The 23,463-nt window shown below is 44.2% G+C and overlaps 1 protein-coding gene across 1 annotated transcript in view; it reads left to right on the top strand.

Annotated features, from left to right (window-relative positions):
• The window catches only part of ankrd13b (ankyrin repeat domain 13B), a gene marked incomplete at both ends in the record, with an annotated part of 25,758 nt that extends 8,704 nt beyond the window's left edge, over nucleotides 1-17,054 (top strand). The window contains 10 exons of the mRNA XM_080731119.1: nucleotides 959-1,196; nucleotides 2,130-2,196; nucleotides 3,274-3,355; nucleotides 6,578-6,639; nucleotides 8,376-8,536; nucleotides 10,710-10,867; nucleotides 11,927-12,139; nucleotides 13,051-13,211; nucleotides 16,096-16,172; nucleotides 16,820-17,054. Of these exons, the coding sequence (XP_080587245.1) occupies nucleotides 959-1,196; nucleotides 2,130-2,196; nucleotides 3,274-3,355; nucleotides 6,578-6,639; nucleotides 8,376-8,536; nucleotides 10,710-10,867; nucleotides 11,927-12,139; nucleotides 13,051-13,211; nucleotides 16,096-16,172; nucleotides 16,820-17,054 (1,454 nt within the window). The remainder of the gene's footprint in view (nucleotides 1-958; nucleotides 1,197-2,129; nucleotides 2,197-3,273; nucleotides 3,356-6,577; nucleotides 6,640-8,375; nucleotides 8,537-10,709; nucleotides 10,868-11,926; nucleotides 12,140-13,050; nucleotides 13,212-16,095; nucleotides 16,173-16,819) is intronic.
• Nucleotides 17,055-23,463: the final 6,409 nt, after the last annotated feature.

Here is a 23,463-nt window from a genome sequence, read left to right as displayed (position 1 = left end):
CACGTGGGTGTCCACTGACGATTGAGGAAGATAATCCATTTGTTTACAAACGCTTGCGAAACTAAAATCCAAACGGGGGCCGACCATCGCGTTATAGTGTCGCCATGAAAACAATCAGATCTCTGCTTCCCTGGCGTTCTTTGCACCTCATTCAGAGATAAAGCCCTTTTTATGTTTCAGAGTAGAATGGAAATCAATGCAACCAGCTTGTGCCATTTTCTCTCTCTCTCTCTCTCTCTCTGCTACGGGGTGACGTATGGACTCGGGTCATTCAGAGGGCAGGCAGCAGCACGTACAGTTAACCCTTCGTTGACTCGTTCAGGGACGAGACAACTCCTTTTGGCAGGGTGACACCTAGTGGCCTTAACTCGTTACTGAACGAGTTTGGCTCCTTGGGTGTTAATATAAAACAGTAACCGACGTGTCAAACGTGGGCACTGGGAGACATCAAAGAGTTGGACACGTGGGCGCCTGGGTTAACAGACTCCAGTACGGAGGTGATGGAGGGATGTGTGCAGGGGCGTCACAAGGGGGGGAAAAGTGGGACTGAGTTTTGAGCTATTGAAAAATAGCAGATATACAAGCTCACAGCGCGGCGTGCTTGTAGATCTGCTATTTTTGAAAAGTTGTGAAAATGTGTGCAAATCTTTCAATGCATGCATTTTTTTAGCAAACATTTGTAATTCAAATTTTGCTTCTGGGTGGTCCCTGGAACTAAATATTTTGAGATGGGGTCCAAATAAATATCATCTTGGGGGTCCTTGACAAGAAAAGGTTTGAGCACCACTGACATGGAAACGTAGGTTTCTTGCACACAGTAAAAAAAATAAAAAATAGCAGATCTGCTATTTTTCAATAGTTAACATTCATGGGGGGCCCAGAATTTGGTGTGACGGCCCTGGACGTGTGTGTGTGCGTGTGCGTGCGTGCGTGCGTGCGTGCGTGCGTGCATCATTAGCAGACTCCAGTGCAGAGGTGATGGAGGTGGATCATGACAGACAGGTGGTGTTCAGAGACGTTCTGAGCTCCTCGTCTCCGGAGCGGCGGAACGGATGCACCGCCTACTGCTGCAGTACCGCCCCCGGCCTGCTGGGGGCGCCACCGCCACCACAGCCCAGCCAGGAGCAGGTGGCGGCCAGGCTGTCTGCGCCCGTGGTCACCACGCAGCTGGACGCTCGCAACATCGCCTTCGAGAGGTTTGACATTCTGTTCAAATTACATTCAGAGTATATTGGAGATCATCTTCCATCACAATACACATACAGCGTCACACAAAGGTAATTCTCCTGAATGCTTCCTTCAGGCCAGGGCCACCGCTAGCTAGTACCTGAAAACCTTTTTAAACCAGTGGCTTATTGGTGCCCCTGTGCGCACGCTAACAGCGCATGAGATTTTCAGGTCGGGTGTCTTTGCACGATTTGGGGTGTGTGGAGCCGCTTCAGCTCTGAGCATGGACATGCAAGTTGAGGATGCCGTGATGAGTATTTAGGCAGAAGCAAATAAATCATTATTAGTTATTATGATAATGATCAGCTTGGTCCTTCTTTTCTTTTCTTTTTTTTGCCCTTCTGCCCCATGGTGCCCTACGCATGCCCTGCTTCAGGCATGGCATGGAAAGGAGAGAAGGGAGTTTCTTTCACCATAGTAAAAACTGCATTCATGGTCTGGAGTAGGCACTGGGTAAAAGGGCAGGGGCTCAAGCCCCCTTTGATGTCTATGTGTGCACGTGCCTGTTCACAGTGCTGGTCTGGGCATAAATAATAGTTCACAATGAAACGCTGGCCAAAACACGAGCAACAAATAACAGAAGTGTGAAATACACACTTAAAAAAGGAATAAACACTTCACACTTTAGAAGTTAAGACCGACTGAATCACAACCCAATCACTGCAACCTCCTGCAACCCTAACCCTAACCCTAACCCTCCTAACCCTAACCCTAACCTAACCCTCCTCCACCTGAGAATGTCATTCTGGATGTGCTGAAGATATGTGACACTGAAATGAAATGTGTGTGTGTGTGTGTGTGTGTGTGTGTGTGTGCGTGCGTGCGTGCGTGCGTGCGTGCGTGCGTGCGTGCGTGCGTGCGTGCGTGCGTGCGTGCGTGCGTGCGTGCGTGCGTGTGTGCAGGAATAAAACAGGCATTCTCGGCTGGAGGAGTGAGAAGACAGAGATGGTGAACGGATATGAAACCAAGGTAAGCTTTCTTTCTTTCTTTCTTTCTTTCTTTCTTTCTTTCTTTCTTTCTTTCTTTCTTTCTTTCTTTCTAGTCGTTAAAGTTGACATAATCTCAACTCAAAGTTTATTTATAAAGCACGTTTGAAGAGTCAACCACAAGCCACAGAACAGAACAGAACAGAACAGAACTCACAAAGACACAAACACCATCCTCCTCCTCTGTGGTGGAGTCTGTAAGATCATGTGATGGAGCACTGAGCCTGTTTTCGTAGCAACACCATCCCTGGGTGGTGTTGATCCATGTTGTCGTAGCAACACCCTCCTGGGTGGTGTTTCTCTCCCTGAAGCGTCTCTCCAGTCTGGGGAATCACAGCAACCTGCAGCAACGTCATCCCAGTCAGAATAGAACAGAATAAACTGTTACTGAACAAACACTCCAGAGCACTGACTCTCAGGGCTCTATTATGACTGTCTTAACCACCATCTCTTATGCCTTAACTTAAAGGTCTGTCCATACTGCCTCCGACTACTAAACCTTTCCTCAGAGAGTTCTGACTTTCCGACGTGCAGCTTTCTGAACTCTAAAGGGGGTTCCAGACGATACGCGGTCACCGCGTCCTAGTAATTCATTTTTAATGAGAGGCGGGCGGCTATTTTGAATAGAGGAGAGGCTAGCGGGCGCGGTCCCGTGAAATGCGAGCGTGCTCGTTCATGCATGCGTACGCGGGTGGCGACAGCTTCATTGTGTTCATCTTTGGCGTCTACTCGCTGAGCGAGTGTGTTTGTGTGTCACCGCAGCGCGGCCGCTGCTGATCCTAGCGGGAAACCCCGCGGCAACCACTGCTCATCTGTAACGCACTTAATTCTGGGAAATGCTTTTCAGCATTGACTCTCTCTGTCTCTGTCTCTGTCGCTGTCTGTCTGTCTCTCTCTCTCTCTCTCTCTCTCTCTCTCTCTGTGTCTATCTCTCTCTCTCTCTCTCTCTCTCTCTCTCTCTCTCTCTCTCTCTCTGTCTCTCTCTCTCTCTCTCTCTCTCTCTCTCTCTCTCTCTCTCTCTCTGTCTCTCTCTCTCTCTCTCTCTCTCTCTCTCTCTCAGGTGTACGGGGCGTCCAACGTAGAGCTCATCACCAGAACCAGAACGGATCATCTGTCCGACCAGAACAGGAACAAGGTCAAAGGTGACTGTGGTCCCATGTCGCTGCAATGCAACATCAGTGAACGCACGCACACGTGCACGCGAATAGGTGTGACACAGAGTGGCTAGACTGAAATTGTACCATTTTAGTTTTTAATAAGTTTTCACAGGTTTTACGATGTTGGCAAAATATGTTTATAATAATAAATATTGTCACCTTTCCATGATGGAACTCCAAAAATCCACTGTTTTCCTGCTCCAGAAAGATACTTTTTTTATTTAATGGTGTCCATAGAATCCATATAAGGCCAAGACAGTTGGCCAAGACAGCCCATATCTGTGTCTGGTTCTACAGACAGGGATCTCCATGTATGGGCATAAAATGTCAGATGGCATAGCCGTCACAGGACTTTCACATAACGAATAACTGAGTAAGCATGTTTGGGCTCTCAGAGCATATCTCCATATACAGTACATGGATCTTCATTTATGGGTACCAGGGGTCTCCATATTCTGTATGGGTAACTGGTCTGATATACATCACTGCCCAGACGGCCAAGACATGGCAAAATGGTATATAGCGCTTTTATCCAAAGCGCTTTACATAGATTGTGCATTACATTCACCCATTCACACACACATTCATACACCGGTGGCGGAGGAAACCATGCAAGGCACCAACCTGCTCACCGGGAGCAACTAGGGGTTCAGAGTCTTGCCCAAGGACTCTTCCACATTAACTCAGGGGGAGCCCGGATTCCAACTGGGAACCCTTCTGGAACCCTTTGTGCTCTAATAACGGTTTCTCTACCCCTGAGCTATGGCGCGACCTTGTCGCCCTGAGCCGTCTTATTAGTTAGCATATTGTCATCTTGTCGTCACCTCCAGCTGGAAGGACTCCCTTACAGAACCTCATTAACATATTGTCCTTATATGTCTAACAGGAAGGACTCCCTTACAGAACCTCATTAACATATTGTCCTTATATGTCTAACAGGAAGGACTCCCCTACAGAACCTCATTAACATATTGTCCTTATATGTCCAACAGGAAGGACTCCTTACAGAACCTCATTAACATATTGTCCTTATATGGCCAACAGGAAGGACTCCTTACAGAACCTCATTAACATATTGTCCTTATATGTCCATCAGGAAGGACTCCCTTACAGAACCTCATTAACATATTGTCCTTATATGTCCAACAGGAAGGACTCCCTTACAGAACCTCATTAACATATTGTCCTTATATGGCCAACAGGAAGGACTCCTTACAGAACCTCATTAACATATTGTCCTTATATGTCTAACAGGAAGGACTCCTTACAGAACCTCATTAACATATTGTCCTTATATGTCTAACAGGAAGGACTCCTTACAGAACCTCATTAACATATTGTCCTTATATGTCTAACAGGAAGGACTCCCTTACAGAACCTCATTAACATATTGTCCTTATATGTCTAGCAGGAAGGACTCCCTTACAGAACCTCATTAACATATTGTCCTTATATGTCCATCAGGAAGGACTCCCTTACAGAACCTCATTAACATATTGTCCTTATATGTCTAACAGGAAGGACTCCCTTACAGAACCTCATTAACATATTGTCCTTATATGTCCAACAGGAAGGACTCCCTTACAGAACCTCATTAACATATTGTCCTTATATGTCTAACAGGAAGGACTCCTTACAGAACCTCATTAACATATTGTCCTTATATGTCCAACAGGAAGGACTCCCTTACAGAACCTCATTAACATATTGTCCTTATATGGCTAGCAGGAAGGACTCCCTTACAGAACCTCATTAACATATTGTCCTTATATGTCCAACAGGAAGGACTCCCTTACAGAACCTCATTAACATATTGTCCTTATATGTCCAACAGGAAGGACTCCCTTACAGAACCTCATTAACATATTGTCCTTATATGTCCATCAGGAAGGACTCCTTACAGAACCTCATTAACATATTGTCCTTATATGTCTAACAGGAAGGACTCCCTTACAGAACCTCATTAACATATTGTCCTTATATGTCCAACAGGAAGGACTCCCTTACAGAACCTCATTAACATATTGTCCTTATATGTCCATCAGGAAGGACTCCCTTACAGAACCTCATTAACATATTGTCCTTATATGTCCAACAGGAAGGACTCCCTTACAGAACCTCATTAACATATTGTCCTTATATGTCTAGCAGGAAGGACTCCCTTACAGAACCTCATTAACATATTGTCCTTATATGTCCATCAGGAAGGACTCCCTTACAGAACCTCATTAACATATTGTCCTTATATGTCCAACAGGAAGGACTCCCTTACAGAACCTCATTAACATATTGTCCTTATATGTCCAACAGGAAGGACTCCCTTACAGAACCTCATTAACATATTGTCCTTATATGTCTAACAGGAAGGACTCCTTACAGAACCTCATTAACATATTGTCCTTATATGTCCAACAGGAAGGACTCCCTTACAGAACCTCATTAACATATTGTCCTTATATGGCTAGCAGGAAGGACTCCCTTACAGAACCTCATTAACATATTGTCCTTATATGTCCAACAGGAAGGACTCCCTTACAGAACCTCATTAACATATTGTCCTTATATGTCCAACAGGAAGGACTCCCTTACAGAACCTCATTAACATATTGTCCTTATATGTCCATCAGGAAGGACTCCTTACAGAACCTCATTAACATATTGTCCTTATATGTCTAACAGGAAGGACTCCCTTACAGAACCTCATTAACATATTGTCCTTATATGTCCAACAGGAAGGACTCCCTTACAGAACCTCATTAACATATTGTCCTTATATGTCCATCAGGAAGGACTCCCTTACAGAACCTCATTAACATATTGTCCTTATATGTCTAACAGGAAGGACTCCCTTACAGAACCTCATTAACATATTGTCCTTATATGTCTAACAGGAAGGACTCCCTTACATAACCTCATTAACATATTGTCCTTATATGGCCAACAGGAAGGACTCCCTTACAGAACCTCATTAACATATTGTCCTTATATGGCCAACAGGAAGGACTCCTTACAGAACCTCATTAACATATTGTCCTTATATGTCTAACAGGAAGGACTCCCTTACAGAACCTCATTAACATATTGTCCTTATATGGCCAACAGGAAGGACTCCTTACAGAACCTCATTAACATATTGTCCTTATATGTCTAACAGGAAGGACTCCCTTACAGAACCTCATTAACATATTGTCCTTATATGTCTAACAGGAAGGACTCCCTTACAGAACTTCCTGGGCCTCGCTGAGCAGCACATGGGACCCAGTAATGGGGTGAGTGGTCACATGACCCATGTCACATGACGCATGACACATGTCACATGATAGCTCTATATTGTGATAGTAATCACTGCTATTGACCATATTCACACAGCAGAGCAAGCACTGGACAGATGCAGTCTTTATGAACAGTAAAGTTGTACAGTTTACAGTTTAGGCATTTAGCAGACGCTTTTAATCCAACACGACTTACAATAAGCAGATAAAAAAAGAAAACATGACTATAATAAACAAGATAACATGTCATAACATCAACAACAATATAACAAATGCATATGAATATCAAAAAACAATATAACCAGTAAAGAAAAGGATTCTAAAAAAACCGAAAAAACAAATGCTAACTAGCTTCATGTATGGTCATTGAGTGTTTCAGTAGTGCAATGGGTTTAGGTGGAGTCTGAAAAGGTGAGTCTTCAGTCCACGGTGAAAGCTAGCGAGTGAGTCCGTTGTTCTAAGTGCAACAGGGAGTTTATTCCACAGCTTGGGGGCCAGGAGGGCAAACTGTCTCGGACGAGTGGATTTTTGTCCTGGGGTTTTTTGTAACCAAACTGACCTTGAATATCGTGGATGTACCCTTCAGTACAGTTACTGTAGTCCTTTTAGGGATGTTAACGTTTTCATCTGACCATTTGTCAATTTGGTCAAAATACATTGTTTGAACAGTCTAGAAGTCATATTCTGGGAGCATCGCTGCTTTGTTTACAACGGTTTGTAATGCAGGCTGAGACGTGTTGCCACCGCGTGATTCCTAAACCCACCAGGCTTGAGTTAAGACCCGCCTCGCGGAAACACGAGGACTTCCAGGAGTGGCTGAAATCCCTGCCTGACACATGGAGGGTGGTTAAAGTCAGAGGCATGAAGACTTGTACTTGAGAAAAGCCTGCATTTGCACAATGCACAACTATTAATTTCTCACTACAGTGTCAGTGCTCAAAATAAACTGTGCTAAAAAAAATGAAACTGACTTAATTCTAGTACTGTGCTTAATAAAGGGAAAACTTTGTAACTTTGCTAAAGAGAAAAACGTACTGAGAAAGCTATTCATTTGTCACTACTGTGCTCAAAATAAAAACTCTTACTGATTATCAGTTAAATTGTTATGGTTTGGATATGGCTTTGGGCCTATTATGCTGCGTGTATTATTGTAATGGATCAGAAGGTAGTAGGTACTTTGCACTTGAGCGAGCAGCACTAACGTTCATGGGCACTTTCATACTTAAGATTATCGAGAGGAGGCGGGTCTTAACTCAATCCTGGTGGGTTTAGGAATCACGCGTTGCCACCCCATGTGGTGACGCAATCCAAGATGGCCGCAGTGTGAATATGGTCCATTGAGTGTTTGTTCAGTAGCCTAACTGAGTGTGTGTGTGTGTGTGTGTGTGTGTGTGTATGTGTGTGTGTGTGCGTGTGTGCGTGTGTGCGTGCGTGCGTGCGTGCGTGCGTGCGTGCGTGCGTGCGTGCGTGCGTGTGTGCGTGTGTGTGTGTGTGTGTGTGCGTGTGTGCGTGTGTGCGTGCGTGTGTGTGTGCGTGCGTGCGTGTGTGTGTGTGTGTGTGCGTGTGTGCGTGTGTGCGTGCGTGTGTGCGTGTGTGCGTGCGTGTGTGCGTGCGTGCGTGCGTGCGTGTGTGCGTGTGTGCGTGCGTGCGTGCGTGCGTGTGTGTGTGTGTGCGTGCGTGTGCGTGCGTGCGTGCGTGTGTGTGTGTGTGCGTGCGTGTGTGTGTGTCTCCAGTCTCTGGTGACTCGCTGCGCGGTGACCAACCCAGCAGCTCTGACCGCAGAGGAATACTTCAACCCTCAGCTGTCAATCAACCCCATAGGACACGCCTCCCAGCTGTCAATCAACCCCAGGGACATAGGACACACCTGTCACCTGACCACCAAGACACAGAGGTACTGTAGCACACACACACACGCACGGGTCGCACGCACGCACGCACGCAAACATGCACACCCACTCCTAGGTCAGACCATAGAGTTATAAGAAGTATAGAGAGGACACCGGATATCCCCGCCCGTCCACTTGCATTGAGTTGCTCACCCAGCGCATGAAGCGTACTTCCGCGTTTGAGACGCCTCTGAAACGTGACGTAGTGGGGTCACTGTGACACATTTTGCGTCATAGTTTGTGTTCATGGACGCGCTGGGGCTCTAATTCATGAACGAGCACTTCCGCTATGAACGAGCGTCAATACAAAGAAGCCTAGATGCGCGTTTGTGATTAGTGGCCCCAACTGCAGTACCTCAAACGGCCACCATGTCCATTGCGCTTCAGGGCGCCCCCAGGGTTCTGGGGGCTTGGGTCAGACTGACACTGTGTGCCCCGATGTACAACAGGTGTGCATTCACACTAACTCTGTGTTGAATTAGTTTGATTTAGACCTGGTATGAATCAGCCATCCTCTATCCCACCCAAAGAAAAATAATATTCATCATCACTTCAGCCAGCTGCACTAATATTAGCTTTGCTACCTGTATTTTATAGGCTATAGGCTATTACACCATTAGCAGTACAATTACATTTGCAAATCTGCTCAACATTATAGGAGCAAAACCCGATTTTACCACTTTTAAGTATAAAGTGATAAAATGACCTAAAAATCTTTTTCAGAGATGCCAACCAGGCTAGATCACATCACAAGGCAGGGTTGTCAACATTGGACGGTCAGAATCCAGGAGATTTATTTTTTGGGGGGTGCGCGGAACGCCCCTACCGGGGTCTGGGGGTCCTCTCCCCAAAACCTCTTAACAGATATATATTTTCCTGTGTTCTGTTGAATTTTGTGCATGTTTGATACTTTTATCAGGCTTGATTTACTAGCACTGGTACAATTTCAGCCTTAAAATGACAAATGTCTCATCTTTAAGTCATTACATGTATATGATCTTTCTTGCATGCATTGCCCCCAACCCTAAAGCGGGGGGTCTGGGGGTCCTCCCCCAGAAAAAATGTAACATAGTAGATGTAATTTTCTGTGTTCTGGTGAATTTTGTGCATGTTTTATATGTTTATCAGGGTACAATTTCAGCCTTAAAATGCCATATGTAGGTGTACAGATTTGATGACTGTACCAAAGGACATCTTTAATGATGATCATCTTTCTTGCATTCATTGCCCCACCCCTAAAGCGGGGGTCTGGGGGTCCTCCCCCAGAAAAAAATTAACATAGTAGATGTAATTTCCTGTGTTCTGGTGAATTTTGGGAGTTTGATACCAAATCCAGGAGAAATCCAGGAGTTTTGCCAATCCAGGAGCATGTTGACGAGTTGACAAGCCTGCAATCACAAGGGGTTAAAGATTAGTTCTGAATAGGTTGGCAACTTCTCATTTGTTGAATTTGCGTGCGTTGTAGCTCAATGTTTACTGTGCAGCCAGGCACAATAGTGCCGCGCGTCACTCCAGCTTCATCACCAGTAAGACTCCCTAAATCGGGAGATAATCGACTGTCAGGTCGCATGTAAAAAACGGCCTGATGGTGGTGCTAAATGGGACAGATCCATGTTGATTACATGACTCTAGACATACTGTGTACCACTGTGCATGATTTTAGGGCAAACTCTGTAGGAGCAGTGTCCAAAAATGTGTTAAAAAATCAGCCTGATGGTGGCGCTAAATGTGACAGATGCATGTTGATGACGTGACTGTAGACATACTGTCCAAGAGGGCGATAGCAAGAGGGTGCAAAAGACCTGTACTTCCCGTTTCTGTGTGACGTAGGTAGATACCGTTTTAGGAGGCAGAAGCATGTTTGGAGTCTATTCATTTACTAAATATTGGACCAGATCATCACAAGCCACATAATATTAACAAAATTGTCATACTAAAGTGGCTTTTTTCAGCGACACAACAACTGAGAAAATCAACTTTATTATTGCTCTTTAGCTGTCCCAGCAACACACTCTCGCAGGATCTATAGCACCAGTAAACAGGACGTGCGCGAGATTTGCCGTCAGAGCCGGCGCCCACTTAGGAGTCTATTTGTGCGTGTGTTTGTGTGTTTGTGTGTGTGTGTGTGTGTGTGTGTGTGTGTGTGTGTGTGTGTGTGTGTGTGTGTGTGTGTCTCAGGTTCAAGGCCAAGTTGTGGCTGTGTGAGTCGCACCCCCTCTCCCTGGCCCACCAGGTGGCGCCCATCATTGACCTCATGGCCATCTCTAACACGCTATTCGCTAAGCTGCGTGACTTCATCAACCTGCGCCTGCCGCCCGGATTCCCCGTCAAGATAGGTGAGAGGACAGGATATGGAGGTCTGGACTGAAGGTTATATCTGTTGGTCTGAATGAATGAATAAATGAATAGATGGATGGATGGATTTTATTTGCACAACTCCTTTCAATATAATCCTTCGCGCTTAATGAGAACCCAGTCTCTGCATCTGAGACCAGTGGTTGGTCACTTTTAGACGCCCACATCTCCCACAGCGAATCACAATCATTCACTTGCCAGATTGACAGTTCGACGACAAATTAGAACACATTTATTTGCATCGCGGGTCGCAGATCTTGTTTCTAGACCGGATCCAGACGGATATGTCAGGCATTTGCGGGAGCGGCCGGATTTCCGGGAGGTTTAGTGCCACTCGCGGGTGTCAGGGAGGAGACGTTGATTTCCGGGAGACTCCTGCAACATCCGGGAGACTTGGGATGTCTGTTCTGTGATCTATCAACATCCTCAACACATTATTATCACAACTACTAACTGAAGCCGAGCCCGATGGACTCGCATGAACTTGCCTGGCTCCAGCCAATAGACCTTGGTCTCTTGGTCTGGAAGTGGCATATGACGCGCTTCTTTCTGTCGGTGTCTTGGCGCACCGACCAATGAAATCAATGCAAGACGGAGGAGGGGTGGGTCTAACTTTTGAAGATCAACAGAAACAGTGGCCTCCCTCACTGGTGGCTCACCAGAGTTCTTAATTGCTCCCTTTGAACTTCAAAAGAGTTCTGAACTGCAGTCATTGATTGAGCCATACAAGTGTCAATAGCTCGTTAGTGTTTCTCTCTAATCAATGAAACATCAAAGCCAATGCCCTGTTTGGTGCCTGTCATAGAGGGGAGGGGGGAGGGGAGAATGTTTTGTGTACACAAGTCAAACTCAACCCCTCCCACCAGATCTCTTGTGATTGGGAATTTCAATTTTAAATCCCCTTCCCTTTGAAATCTCAACACAATGGGACAATGTCAGACTCAAGCTCCAGCAAAGAGTCTGAAATCAGGCTACGCATGAACAGGGTCCTGCAGTTCTTTCACAGTGTTATTAAGACATGTCTTCTGTCCTCTCCTCAGAGATCCCCATCTACCACATCCTCAACGCTCGCATCTCCTTCAGCAACCTGAACGGCTGTGAGGAGGAGAGGCCGGGGGGGGAGGGGGGGAGGGGGACGGGGGAGGAGGGGGACAGACAGACGGGGGAGGGGGACAGGCAGGAGGACAGGACAGACTCTCCCTCTCCAGGCAGCGACTCCTCCTCTGAAACCGTCTCCAGCTCCAGCTCTACCAGTGAGAACACACATTTTAACCTTTAATTTATGTCCACAAAAGAACGACGCACAATCAGACTTTGATTGTTTAATATCAAACGGCTGATACATCCCGCAGTAATGCAAGGATTACATTTCCCATGATCCTTTGGGAGATGCTACACTCCCAGATCATCCAAATCCTCCAAAGACGCTTTAGTGTCTGTATGTTTCTACTGCCTCTTTGATCATGTTTGTTGTTGTTGTTTTAATCTCTGTTTTGTTGTCCCCTGTATTGTTTTATATGGACCTATTAGAGTCTGAAATAATGATTGTTTTGTGTTTGTTAGTTTATGTTATGTGAATAAATTATTTGAATGCAAAATTGTAAAAAATTGTAGGCCTTTACCAAAACAAATTCCTTTGTGTATTACACAATGGTAAATGTAAGCCATTTACCATGAGAGGCAGTGGGTTGTTGGCTGATTTACCACTGGTTCAGGGTTGTGAATCAGTGGTAAATCAGCCAACAACCCACAACCCTCGAATGGTAAACTGCTTTTCTACCACTTCTACCATATAAATGAAAGAAAACACAGTTGTAACTTGCAAGGTTATTTAGTTACAATCAACTGCAACACAACAGTGGGCGGGGTCCAGGAGCCAACTCAAGGTTGTTGACTGATTTACCACTGTTTTAAGCCAATCAGAATCCAGTATTTGAACATGTGACCACAAAAAGTGGTAGTTAAAAGTAATCTGAATCTGAATCTGAAATTGATTGATATGTATGTGCGTGCGTGTGTGTTCTGCGTGTGTGTGTGTGTGTGTGTGTGTGTGTGTGTGTGTGTGTGTGTGTGTGTGTGTGTGTGTGTGTGTGTGTGTGTGTGTGTGTGTGTGTGTGTGTGCGCGTGCGTGCGTGTGTGTGCGCTGCGTGTGTGCGTGCTCCAGTGTGGTGCGGAGCGGCAGACATCCCGGCCAGCGTGTTCGATCCTCCTCCAGGGTACAGCATCGTCCTGGGAGGAAGACAGAGAGACTCTGAGACTGAGGAAGACCTGCTGCAGTTTACCATACAACACAGTCTCTTAGAGACTGGTACAGAGTACGACCAGGTACTATACAACACAGTCTCTTAGAGACTGGTACAGAGTATGACCAGGTACTATACAACACAGTCTCTTAGAGACTGGTACAGAGTATGACCAGGTACCATACAACACAGTCTCTTAGAGACTGGTACAGAGTATGACCAGGTACTATACAACACAGTCTCTTAGAGACTGGTACAGAGTATGACCAGGTACTATACAACACAGTCTCTTAGAGACTGGTACAGAGTATGACCAGGTACTATACAACACAGTCTCTTAGAGACTGGTACAGAGTATGACCAGGTACCATACAACACAGTCTCTTAGAGACTGGTACAGAGTATGACCAGGTACCATACAACACAGTCTCTTAGAGTCTGGTACAGAGTACGACCAGGTACTATACAACACAGTCTCTTAGAGACTGGTACAGAGTATGACCAGGTACTATACAACACAGTCTCTTAGAGACTGGTACAGAGTATGACCAGGTACTATACAACACAGTCTCTTAGAGACTGGTACAGAGTATGACCAGGTACTATACAACACAGTCTCTTAGAGACTGGTACAGAGTATGACCAGGTACTATACAACACAGTCTCTTAGAGACTGGTACAGAGTACGACCAGGTAATAGGGCATTCACCAATAGTGAGTTTTAGTATTCAAATTATTCAACCTGAAAGTATTCGAAAAGTCGAATATTCGACAGGACTGGCCAAACTGTCAAATATTAAGGAGGCGTTGTGAGCATGTAGATCGGCTGTTTTCACAATGTTCGCCTCTTGCTTACTTCACAATATTTCTTCACAATATTTATCTGCGGAACCGAGTCACATTAAATGTAATACCTACAATTCCAAGTGCTTGTCAGGGTGGGGGTCCCCAGTTCAAATATGTTTATTTTGGGGGTCACAGCCTAAAAAGGTTTGAGAACCCCTGGTATAGAGCATTAACAAATTCATCCACCAGGGGCAATGACAACTCATTCTTATGACTTCCTATCTCGCCAAGCTTTATAAACTATATATTTTTAAAGAGAAGACAATAACAATTAAGCGAATATCTGACTTTGGTGAACAATGTCGAATAGAGACTTTGATATTCTAATATTCTAATATTCTAATATTTATATATACTGTTAGAGACTGGTACAGAGTATGACCAGGTACTATACAACACTGTTAGAGACTGGTATGACCAGGTACTATACAACACTGTTAGAGACTGGTACAGAGTATGACCAGGTACTATACAACACTGTTAGAGACTGGTACAGAATATGACCAGGTACTATACAACACTGTTAGAGACTGGTACAGAGTATGACCAGGTACTATACAACACTGTTAGAGACTGGTACAGACCAGGTACTATACAACACTGTTAGAGACTGGTACAGAGTATGACCAGGTACTATACAACTCTGTTAGAGACTGGTACAGAATATGACCAGGTACTATACAACACTGTTAGAGACTGGTACAGAATATGACCAGGTACTATACAACACTGTTAGAGACTGGTACAGAGTGACCAGGTACTATACAATACTGTTAGAGACTGGTACAGAATATGACCAGGTGTGTTTACTACAATTCCATTCATCCAACCAGGCAGGGGTGTCAATTGGGTATGGCAGGGGTATGCAGCTGCCATACCCTGGGTCCAGGGGTATGTAGCTGCCATACACTGGGTCCAGGGGTATGTAGCTGCCATACCCTGGGTCCAGGGGTATGCAGCTGCCATACCCTGGGTCCAGGGGTATGTAGCTGCCATACACTGGGTCCAGGGGTATGTAGCTGCCATACACTGGGTCCAGGGGTATGTAGCTGCCATACACTGGGTCCAGGGGTATGTAGCTGCCATACACTGGGTCCAGGGGTATGCAGCTGCCATACCCTGGGTCCAGGGGTATGTAGCTGCCATACACTGGGTCCAGGGGTATGTAGCTGCCATACCCTGGGTCCAGGGGTATGTAGCTGCCATACCCTGGGTCCAGGGGTATGTAGCTGCCATACCCTGGGTCCAGGGGTATGTAGCTGAGCTGCCATACCCTGGGTCCAGGGGTATGTAGCTGCCATACACTGGGTCCAGGGGTATGTAGCTGCCATACCCTGGGTCCAGGGGTATGTAGCTGCCATACACTGGGTCCAGGGGTATGTAGCTGCCATACACTGGGTCCAGGGGTATGTAGCTGCCATACCCTGGGTCCAGGGGTATGTAGCTGCCATACACTGGGTCCAGGGGTATGCAGCTGCCATACCCTGGGTCCAGGGGTATGTAGCTGCCATACACTGGGTCCAGGGGGGGAAACAAATATAAATCCATGAATGTTTCTTTTTCTATCTTGTCTATTATGTTGTTAAATTACAGTAAAAATAACTACAATGCAAAATTTAACAAAATGGTCACTTTAACAAGCTATTATAATTATATTCTCCACACTTGTATTCTCCCCATTTTGACAAAAATTGTATATTCCCAGGTTTCGCAGGTCAGCTGCACAGGTGCAATGCATTATTGTTAATTGTGGCACGTTTACTAACATGCTAAGTTTAGCTGCACTTGAACAACCGTTCCAGGCTGCCATATCCAGACCAAGAAGCGCGAGGCGTTGTGATGGGGTGCATGTAGATCTGCTATTTTCACAATAGAACCGTGTTATACAAAATGTAATGCCTCTTTTCCATGAGGACTGCCATCTTTGCCATACCCTAGCTTTTGCTGAACTGACGCCACTGCAACCAGGGCCAGTTCCTGGCATTGGGCCACAACCAATAAGAGGGGCCACATCACAAGAGACACATTATTATGTATCCCCTATCCTAAAACTAGTGTTATTATTTAAATATGCAATAAAACAAAGCTCTCACACAAGACACTTCCTCTTCCTGTCTAAGGTGACCATCTGGGAAGCGCTGACCAATAGCAAGCCAGGAACTAAACCCCTCCCCTGCGACCCCACCCGCGTGGAAAGGTCAGCCAGTTTATGAAATAATTATAACATTAAATGTATTAATTCAGTTGATCACATTAAATGTAATAAATCAGTTTATCACATTTAAAGGACAACTTAGTTTTTTCATAACAAGGGTTCATATTTTAGATTGTAATTAGAGAAAAGAAAAAGTGAGTTTTAAAATGTTTTCATTTGCTTCGTTCTGTTGTTTTATCACGTTTACCGTACTAAAATGTGGGGCATGCGTACGCATGGGGGCATGCGTACAAGTTGAAGTGGCTAAATATGTCTTTTTAGACACAATAAGCCAGCAGTTTCTTTATTGCTATTTACAGTAACACTTCTAGCCCCCATAAGTCACATCCAACCATGAAAGGTTGCGTTGTATCTTGGGAATGGGCTTATTCTGTGTAAAATTACATATTTAGCCACTTGTATGCATGCCCCCAACCACTGAAATAAGAATCTCTAAAACAATAGAAAGAAGTAAATGAAATAAGTTTAACACTCATATTTTATATTCTTTAATTACAATCTAAAATATGAACCCTTGTTATAAAAAACTAAAGTTGTCCTTTAATGTAATAAATCAGTTTATCACATTAAATGTAATAATTCAGTTTATAACATTAAATAATAATAGTAATTAAAACTCTCTTACCCAGAACGCCTCGGCACAAGCCCCGCCCCCCCTCCAGCCTGGGCTCCACCCCCACCAGGAAGCAGCCAATCAGCAGCAGCAGCAGCTACGAGGAGCAGCCAATCGGCAGCAGCTATGAGGAGCAGCTGCGCGTTGCCATGGAGATCTCCGCCCGCGAGCAGCAGGAGGCGGAGCTCCGCCGGAGGCGGGAGGAGGAGGAGCTACAGAGGGTCATCCAGCTGTCACTCATGGAGAAGTGACAGCCCATTGGCCGACGGGGAGGATCAGGGGGAGGGGCCTGGAGGGAAACAGGGTCACATGGGGGGGAAAAAGGAACGTTTACTCTTTCTCCATTGGACGTCCTTCAGTAGTTTTGGTCACAGATTGAGACATCAAACGTCCCTTTCTGGTCTCGATGCTAAAAGGTTGTTGAAGCACAGATCTAGAATAGAGGAGACAGGATAGACCAGGGGTCTTCAACAGGGGGTCCACGACCCCTAGGGGGTCCTCAGAGTTACTACAGGGGGTCGAGTTACTACAGGGGGTCCACGACCCCTAGGGGGTCCTCAGAGTTACTACAGGGGGTCCTCCAAATCTTTGAGTAATAGAAACTTTTGTTCACCTTTTTTTATATTAACCACTTGAACCTTAACGTCCATATTCTGAGAACTTTAGCCAAACATAGCAGATCTACAAGCTCACAACGCCTCGCGCTGCGAGGCATTGTGAGCTTGTAGATCGGCAAAGAGGTTTGGTGGAAAAAGAGCAGACCAAGTACAGAGTGAAAGGTCAAGTTTATTAAGTATTGACTGTTAAATTGGTTAAATATCTGAAAACACAAATTGACATGAATCCAAAATACACTGATGATTGTGCTGACAAACAATGAAACTATATGGAATCTGGGGGTCCCTGCTCATCTCTCTCTCAACTAAGGGGTCCTTGGCCTGAAAACGTTGAAGACCCTTGGTATAGACCATGAAGACCAATTATTTGTTTACAAGCATTGAGACTGAATGCACAGGTGACCGTTTCATGTAATCAGTTCCCAACAGATCTCCAAACCATGTTGTTTTGGGGAGCGCTTCTTTCTGTTCATTCAGCGTCCTCTAGTGAGGTGCGCCCTAGCGGGACATATATTATATACTTCAATGCACAATGGTGTTGCACGTGGAGAATCGCTGACATACAAGCTCACATCGCGGATGTGACCGTTGTGAGCTTGGAGGTCTGCTATTCTCGGCCGTTCGCGGGACGGAGCATAAATTAGGCTTGATGGACTTCAGCTGCACAAGCAGAAAGCAGGCTCTATAGCGCCACCACCAGACCCTGAATGCTAGCGCCATGCAGGGGTTGGAGCCAGGGTGCTGCCACAGATAGAAACCCCATTCATTTTTTTCCCATACATTTTTCCCATAGGAGTTTTTTGAAAGAAAATATGTATTAATTAACTATTTACGTGTGTGTGTGTGTGTGTGTGTGTGTGTGTGTGTGTGTGTGTGTGTGTGTGTGTGTGTGTGTGTGTGTGTGTGTGTGTGTGTGTGTGTGTGCGCGTGTGTGTGTGTGTCAACATATAAAGCAGGGATAGTCAAATAGCTGAACCTGTGTTGATAAAATGACATCATTAATAACTTCTATAATAACGTCTTTCATTGGAGCCTTATGTTGTTCATCTTATCAACTGACACTGTTTTATGGCGGATTAAACATAGGCTGGTGGTAATGGATTTAGCATTAGATCATACATGGGCAACTGGCGGCCCGGGGGCCACATGCGGCCCCCACCTTCACTTAATGCGGCCCGCAGGTTAATACCAGAATACTGATATATTATTGATTTCAGCTGTTATAAATTCTAAACATGACCCGTTTTAATTACTTCAGTCTATAGTAGTAGCTTAATGACTACTAGTCTTTTTTATGTCCAATGTATTTGCATTTAAGTTCATAAAGCTAACATTTATCAATGGGTTTGAAATTAAATAAAACAATTACGTTTCAGGATTCCAATTTGCTGAAAAGAATTCAGCACCAACAACAACTGCTGGGTGGTTTTGCAATGACGCAGTATGAGCACAAACCAGGGACGTGCTGGGCCCCTGATTCAGCCCGGGAAAAAGAGTTGTAGAGGCCCTCATTGCGCGCTATAGAGAGAGATCTCTCTCTATAGCGCTGCTGCTACTCAAAGATTTGCCATTTCAGATCATGACAAGTGACAAGCCAGTGGGCCAATTACATGAATTAGGCCTATATTTCGTTGTTGTTGGGTGGAAAACTTGTATGTCCAAAAAAATAAAAATGATTTAAACTAGTGAAAACAGCCGATCTACAAGCACACTTGTAGATCTGCTGTTTTCACTACTTTTGTGCAAACAGTAAAATTTTTACTTTTGTGCAAACAGTTTTCCTAATGGCCCGGCCTGGACCGGCCCGAGAAGGAACTGGCCGTTCGGGAGTTGTCCCGCTTTTCCCAATGGCCAGCACGTCCCTGGCACAAACCTGCAGGAACTCTCTGTCTCTCTCTCTCTCTCTCTCTCTCTCTCTCTCTCGTTCTCTCTGTCTCTCTCTGTCAATACGTATTTTGTTTTGTTTTACAAAAGAAAAATAAATAAATCCTGTAAATTAATCGGTGTATTTTCTGCAGAATGGTGTGCGTATGCCTGGAGAGTCATGCAGTTTGAACATAATTGTTATGTTTTTAATGTGTTTCAAGTTTCAATTAAATTGTACAATGTTGTGGCCCTGCACTCACTTTAAAGTGCTCTGGTGGCTTTTGGTATATTACAAATATTTGACTAGGCCTATGTTCTTGAGGCAAAATGGACACTTACTTACGGGTCTGTAACTCTGGATTATATAATGTAATGGAGAGTGTCTGCGTGCGAGTGTGACCTACATAAAAACAAAAATATTACCACTGACCAGACTGGGATCATAGTTTATTCTTCAGGTTGCTGATCCGGTCTAGGTCTCCAACCAGATACGGAAACGGTGCGTGTGTGTAACATAGAGTATATAAACAATAGAGAGCGGACCGGCCCCGCCCCCACTATCATTTCAATGCAAGTGCTCAGTGGCGTTTTGAAGCAACGGCTACGTGCTAGCATGTAGCTAATCCAGGTGCATTCTGGGGGAAATTGGTCTCTACCTAGAGACCACAAATGACGTCACGCTGCTCTCCGCTCAGAGGAAGGATTGTCTGGAGTGGAGGGGGCGGGGCCAAAATGCGCGTTTAGGCTGCAGTTCCAACTTTGGCCACCATCGGGGTTGCTTCAAATCTAGCCCTGGGTTCTGGGGGCTTGGGGTGTGTAATGTGTGCTGCAGACCAGCGGATGTGGAAGGCGGGCTCTAAAAGCGGATCTCACTGCTCAGGATGGAAGGAGAACCTCTGCTGTGTGGAAAAAGCCTTGGTTTAGTGGAGCTACAGCGACATCTGCTGGAACACATTGTAATAGTTAGGGAGGTCTCTTTATACACTCTGTCAGGAACTATGCTCAGATCATAGACCAGGAATTCCTCTGTCCTGCAAGGGCTCGACTTTAGTAAAAATAAACTAAACTACTGCATTACTCATCTGAACAAACACTGTTCTGTGTTGTTTAAAGTCTATTCTGCAGGATGGGAAGACTCTCAGAACCACAGCTTCTCTGTAAAATACACTTTTTGAGCAAAAACTAAAATATCTTCGCTAGACAGAAATTATTTTGTTTACTCCACAGCGCCCTCTACAGATATGGTCAATGGTAATGTATATTGACAAGATCTGTAGACAGGGCTGGATTAACACCTCAGAGGGCCCCTGGGCACTGAAGCACCAAGGGGCCCCCGTGTGGGCGCAAAATGTTGTGTAGGCATATGTAGGCATGTAGGTCCAATATGACATCTGCAGCAGCAGTTGGCTCAGCGCGGCCCGGCAGAGTTTTAATCAGTTGACTTGACTTTCATGAAATATTGTACATTGCACTTAACACACAATCAGCACTTTTCAGCAGCATTATCACAGCATTTGTTTCAGTTGGTGGTGGACATCATTTATTATTATTTTCTTTTTATTATTTTTTTCACCTTGGAGGGCCCTTGATGCCCAGGGGCCCCTGGGCACGTGCCCAAAGTGCCCATATGGTAGATCCGGGCCTGAGCCTCGCGTCGCCAGGCTTACTCATCATGGAGGAGAAAAGCCTGCTTACGACCAGAGGCTGAAACGGCATCATGAAACGCTGCTACTTCCTCCGGGAGAATTTCACCAGAAGACTGCAACGCATGACGTAACTTCCGTTAACCGCAGCACTTTCGCTGTCTGCAGCTTCATGCCGTTTACATGGCCTGTTGTGGCCAGGGTGGATGACACCTCACTATGGCAAGCCGTTTTAACATTTAATAGCTAGACTGACTATGTATTCAAGATAGGGTTAATTGCATTCTTCCTAGTCAAAATTAAAGTTCTCCTAGGAGAAACTGTAGTTTCCCCTAGTCATAATTCAGTTTCTCCTAGGAGGAATGACGTCACTTTTTCCATTCACTTGTATTGTTCTTTGAGTTTCTCCTAGGAGAAACTGAATTATGACTATAAACCACAGTAACTGAATTTCTCCTAGGAGAAACTATTTGTAGGTTTCTCCTAGGAGAAACTGAATTTCTCCTAGGAGAAACTGTTTGTAGGTTTCTCCTAGGAGAACTGTTTGTAGTTTCTCCTAGGAAAAACTATAGTTTCTCCTAGGAGAAACTGAATTATGACTAGGATAAACTACAAACTGAGTTATGACTAGGGGAAACTACAGTTTCGGATATCCCAAATTAAAAACTAATTTCAGACATCTATAATTACATTTTGGATATCTATAAACACATTTTGACTAGTACAAATTACATTACAGATATCTACAATCCATATTATGACTAGTGTAAATGCAATTTCAGATATCTGCAATTCCTTTTATGTCTAGGAACAATGCAATTATTGAGATCTATAAATATGTTTTGGATATCTGTTGACAGGAAAATAAGACACCATTTTAGCATAAATAAGGTTCATTGACTATCTACAATTATATTTTGGATATCCCAAACAGCATTTCTCCTAGTAGCAATTGCATTCTTACTAGTCATAATGGTAAATAATGATATCCCAAACCACATTCTAACTAGTAGAAATTGTATTTCACGACATCTAAAGCATCCTTTCTCCTAGTCAAAATTAATCTTGGGATCCTTTAAAAATATAAGTGGCCTTTTTAACATTTAATAGCTATCTATAATTGAGTTCTTCCTAGTCAAAAATAATGTTTCGGATATCTGTAATTACATTTCTCCTATCCGTAACTGTCATTAGTGCTATCCATAACTCAATTTCTCCTAGGAGGAATGATGTCACTTTTTCCATTCACTTGTATTGTTCTTTTAGTTTCTCCTAGGAGAAACTGAATTATGACTAGGAGAAATTACATTTTCTCCTAGGAGAAACTGAATTATTACTAGAAGAAACTACAGTTTCTCCCAGGAGAAACTGAATTATGACTAGGAGAAACTACAGTTTCTCCCAGGAGAAACTGAATTATGACTAGGAGAAACTACAGTTTCGGATATCCCAAATTAAAAAAACATAAAATTACATTTTGGATATCTAAAAATACATATATATCTGTATTTCTATTAGTGCTATCCTTAATTTGAATTATTCCTATCCATAATGCAGCTTTGTTCCGTCTCACTATTATGGATAGGAGGGTGAATCGATTAAATGTTAAAACGGCTTAAGCCATTTTAACATTTAATAGGTAGACTGACTATGTAGTCTCACAGCCAGCAGATGGGGCTGTGGAGCAGGTAATGTAATACTTTTTACCTATGTGAAGTCAGCATGTTCCGTCTGACAGCCAGCAGATGGGGCTGTGGAGCAGGTAATCTAATCACTTTTTAGAGCTGGATTTGTGCTGAATTGTGTTCGTAAATTTCATAATTTGTGCTGCTAAATTCTGCTAATTCATGTCCATATAAATGTATGTACATAAATATATATATATATATATATACAGGGTTGTTAAGTAACGGATTACATGTAACGGGATTACGTAATCAGATTACAAAAAACAGGTAACTTGTAAAGTCTCTGGTTACATTTTGAAATGTGTAATCTGGATTACAGTAACGGATCTGAATGATGGGGGTTACTTCATGCTGGATTACATTCTCCCCTTTCCCTCATCAATTTTATAAAATAGTTATAACACCAAACAATAAAATAATCAAGTCAAATCATCTTAAAGTACTGCCACTTTGTTTAAGTACATTTCTGTTGTCCTTTTCCTAATTGCATAGGCTCAATATCATTGTCTAGTTATCAATGGTAAAACTTGTTTTATTTAATTAAAGAGAATTTTGCTAAAAAGTAATCCAAAAGTAACTGAAAGTAACTAATTAGCAGGCTCTGTCGTTGGGTCCTCTCTGCAGGGGGTGGAGGAAGTAACCAGGGTGCGCACTGCGAGGAAGCTAGATTCCATCTTGGAGAACTCCTCCCACCCCCTCCATCTAGAGATCACCAGTTACTGGAGTAAGAGAGGAAACGACCGCTTTACCTACCCAGGACGGAGATGTGAGAGATTAGGAAAATCTTTTGTACCGGCTGCCCTTAAGCTGTACAACGAGACACATAACGGACGCTTGAAAAGGTCT

Source organism: Nannobrachium achirus (assembly GCF_963921795.1).
Source record: "Nannobrachium achirus genome assembly, chromosome: 8".
Classification (NCBI taxonomy): Eukaryota; Metazoa; Chordata; class Actinopteri; order Myctophiformes; family Myctophidae; genus Nannobrachium; species Nannobrachium achirus.
Note: the sequence above shows the minus strand (reverse complement) of the source record. Positions and strands in the feature narration are given on the sequence as shown.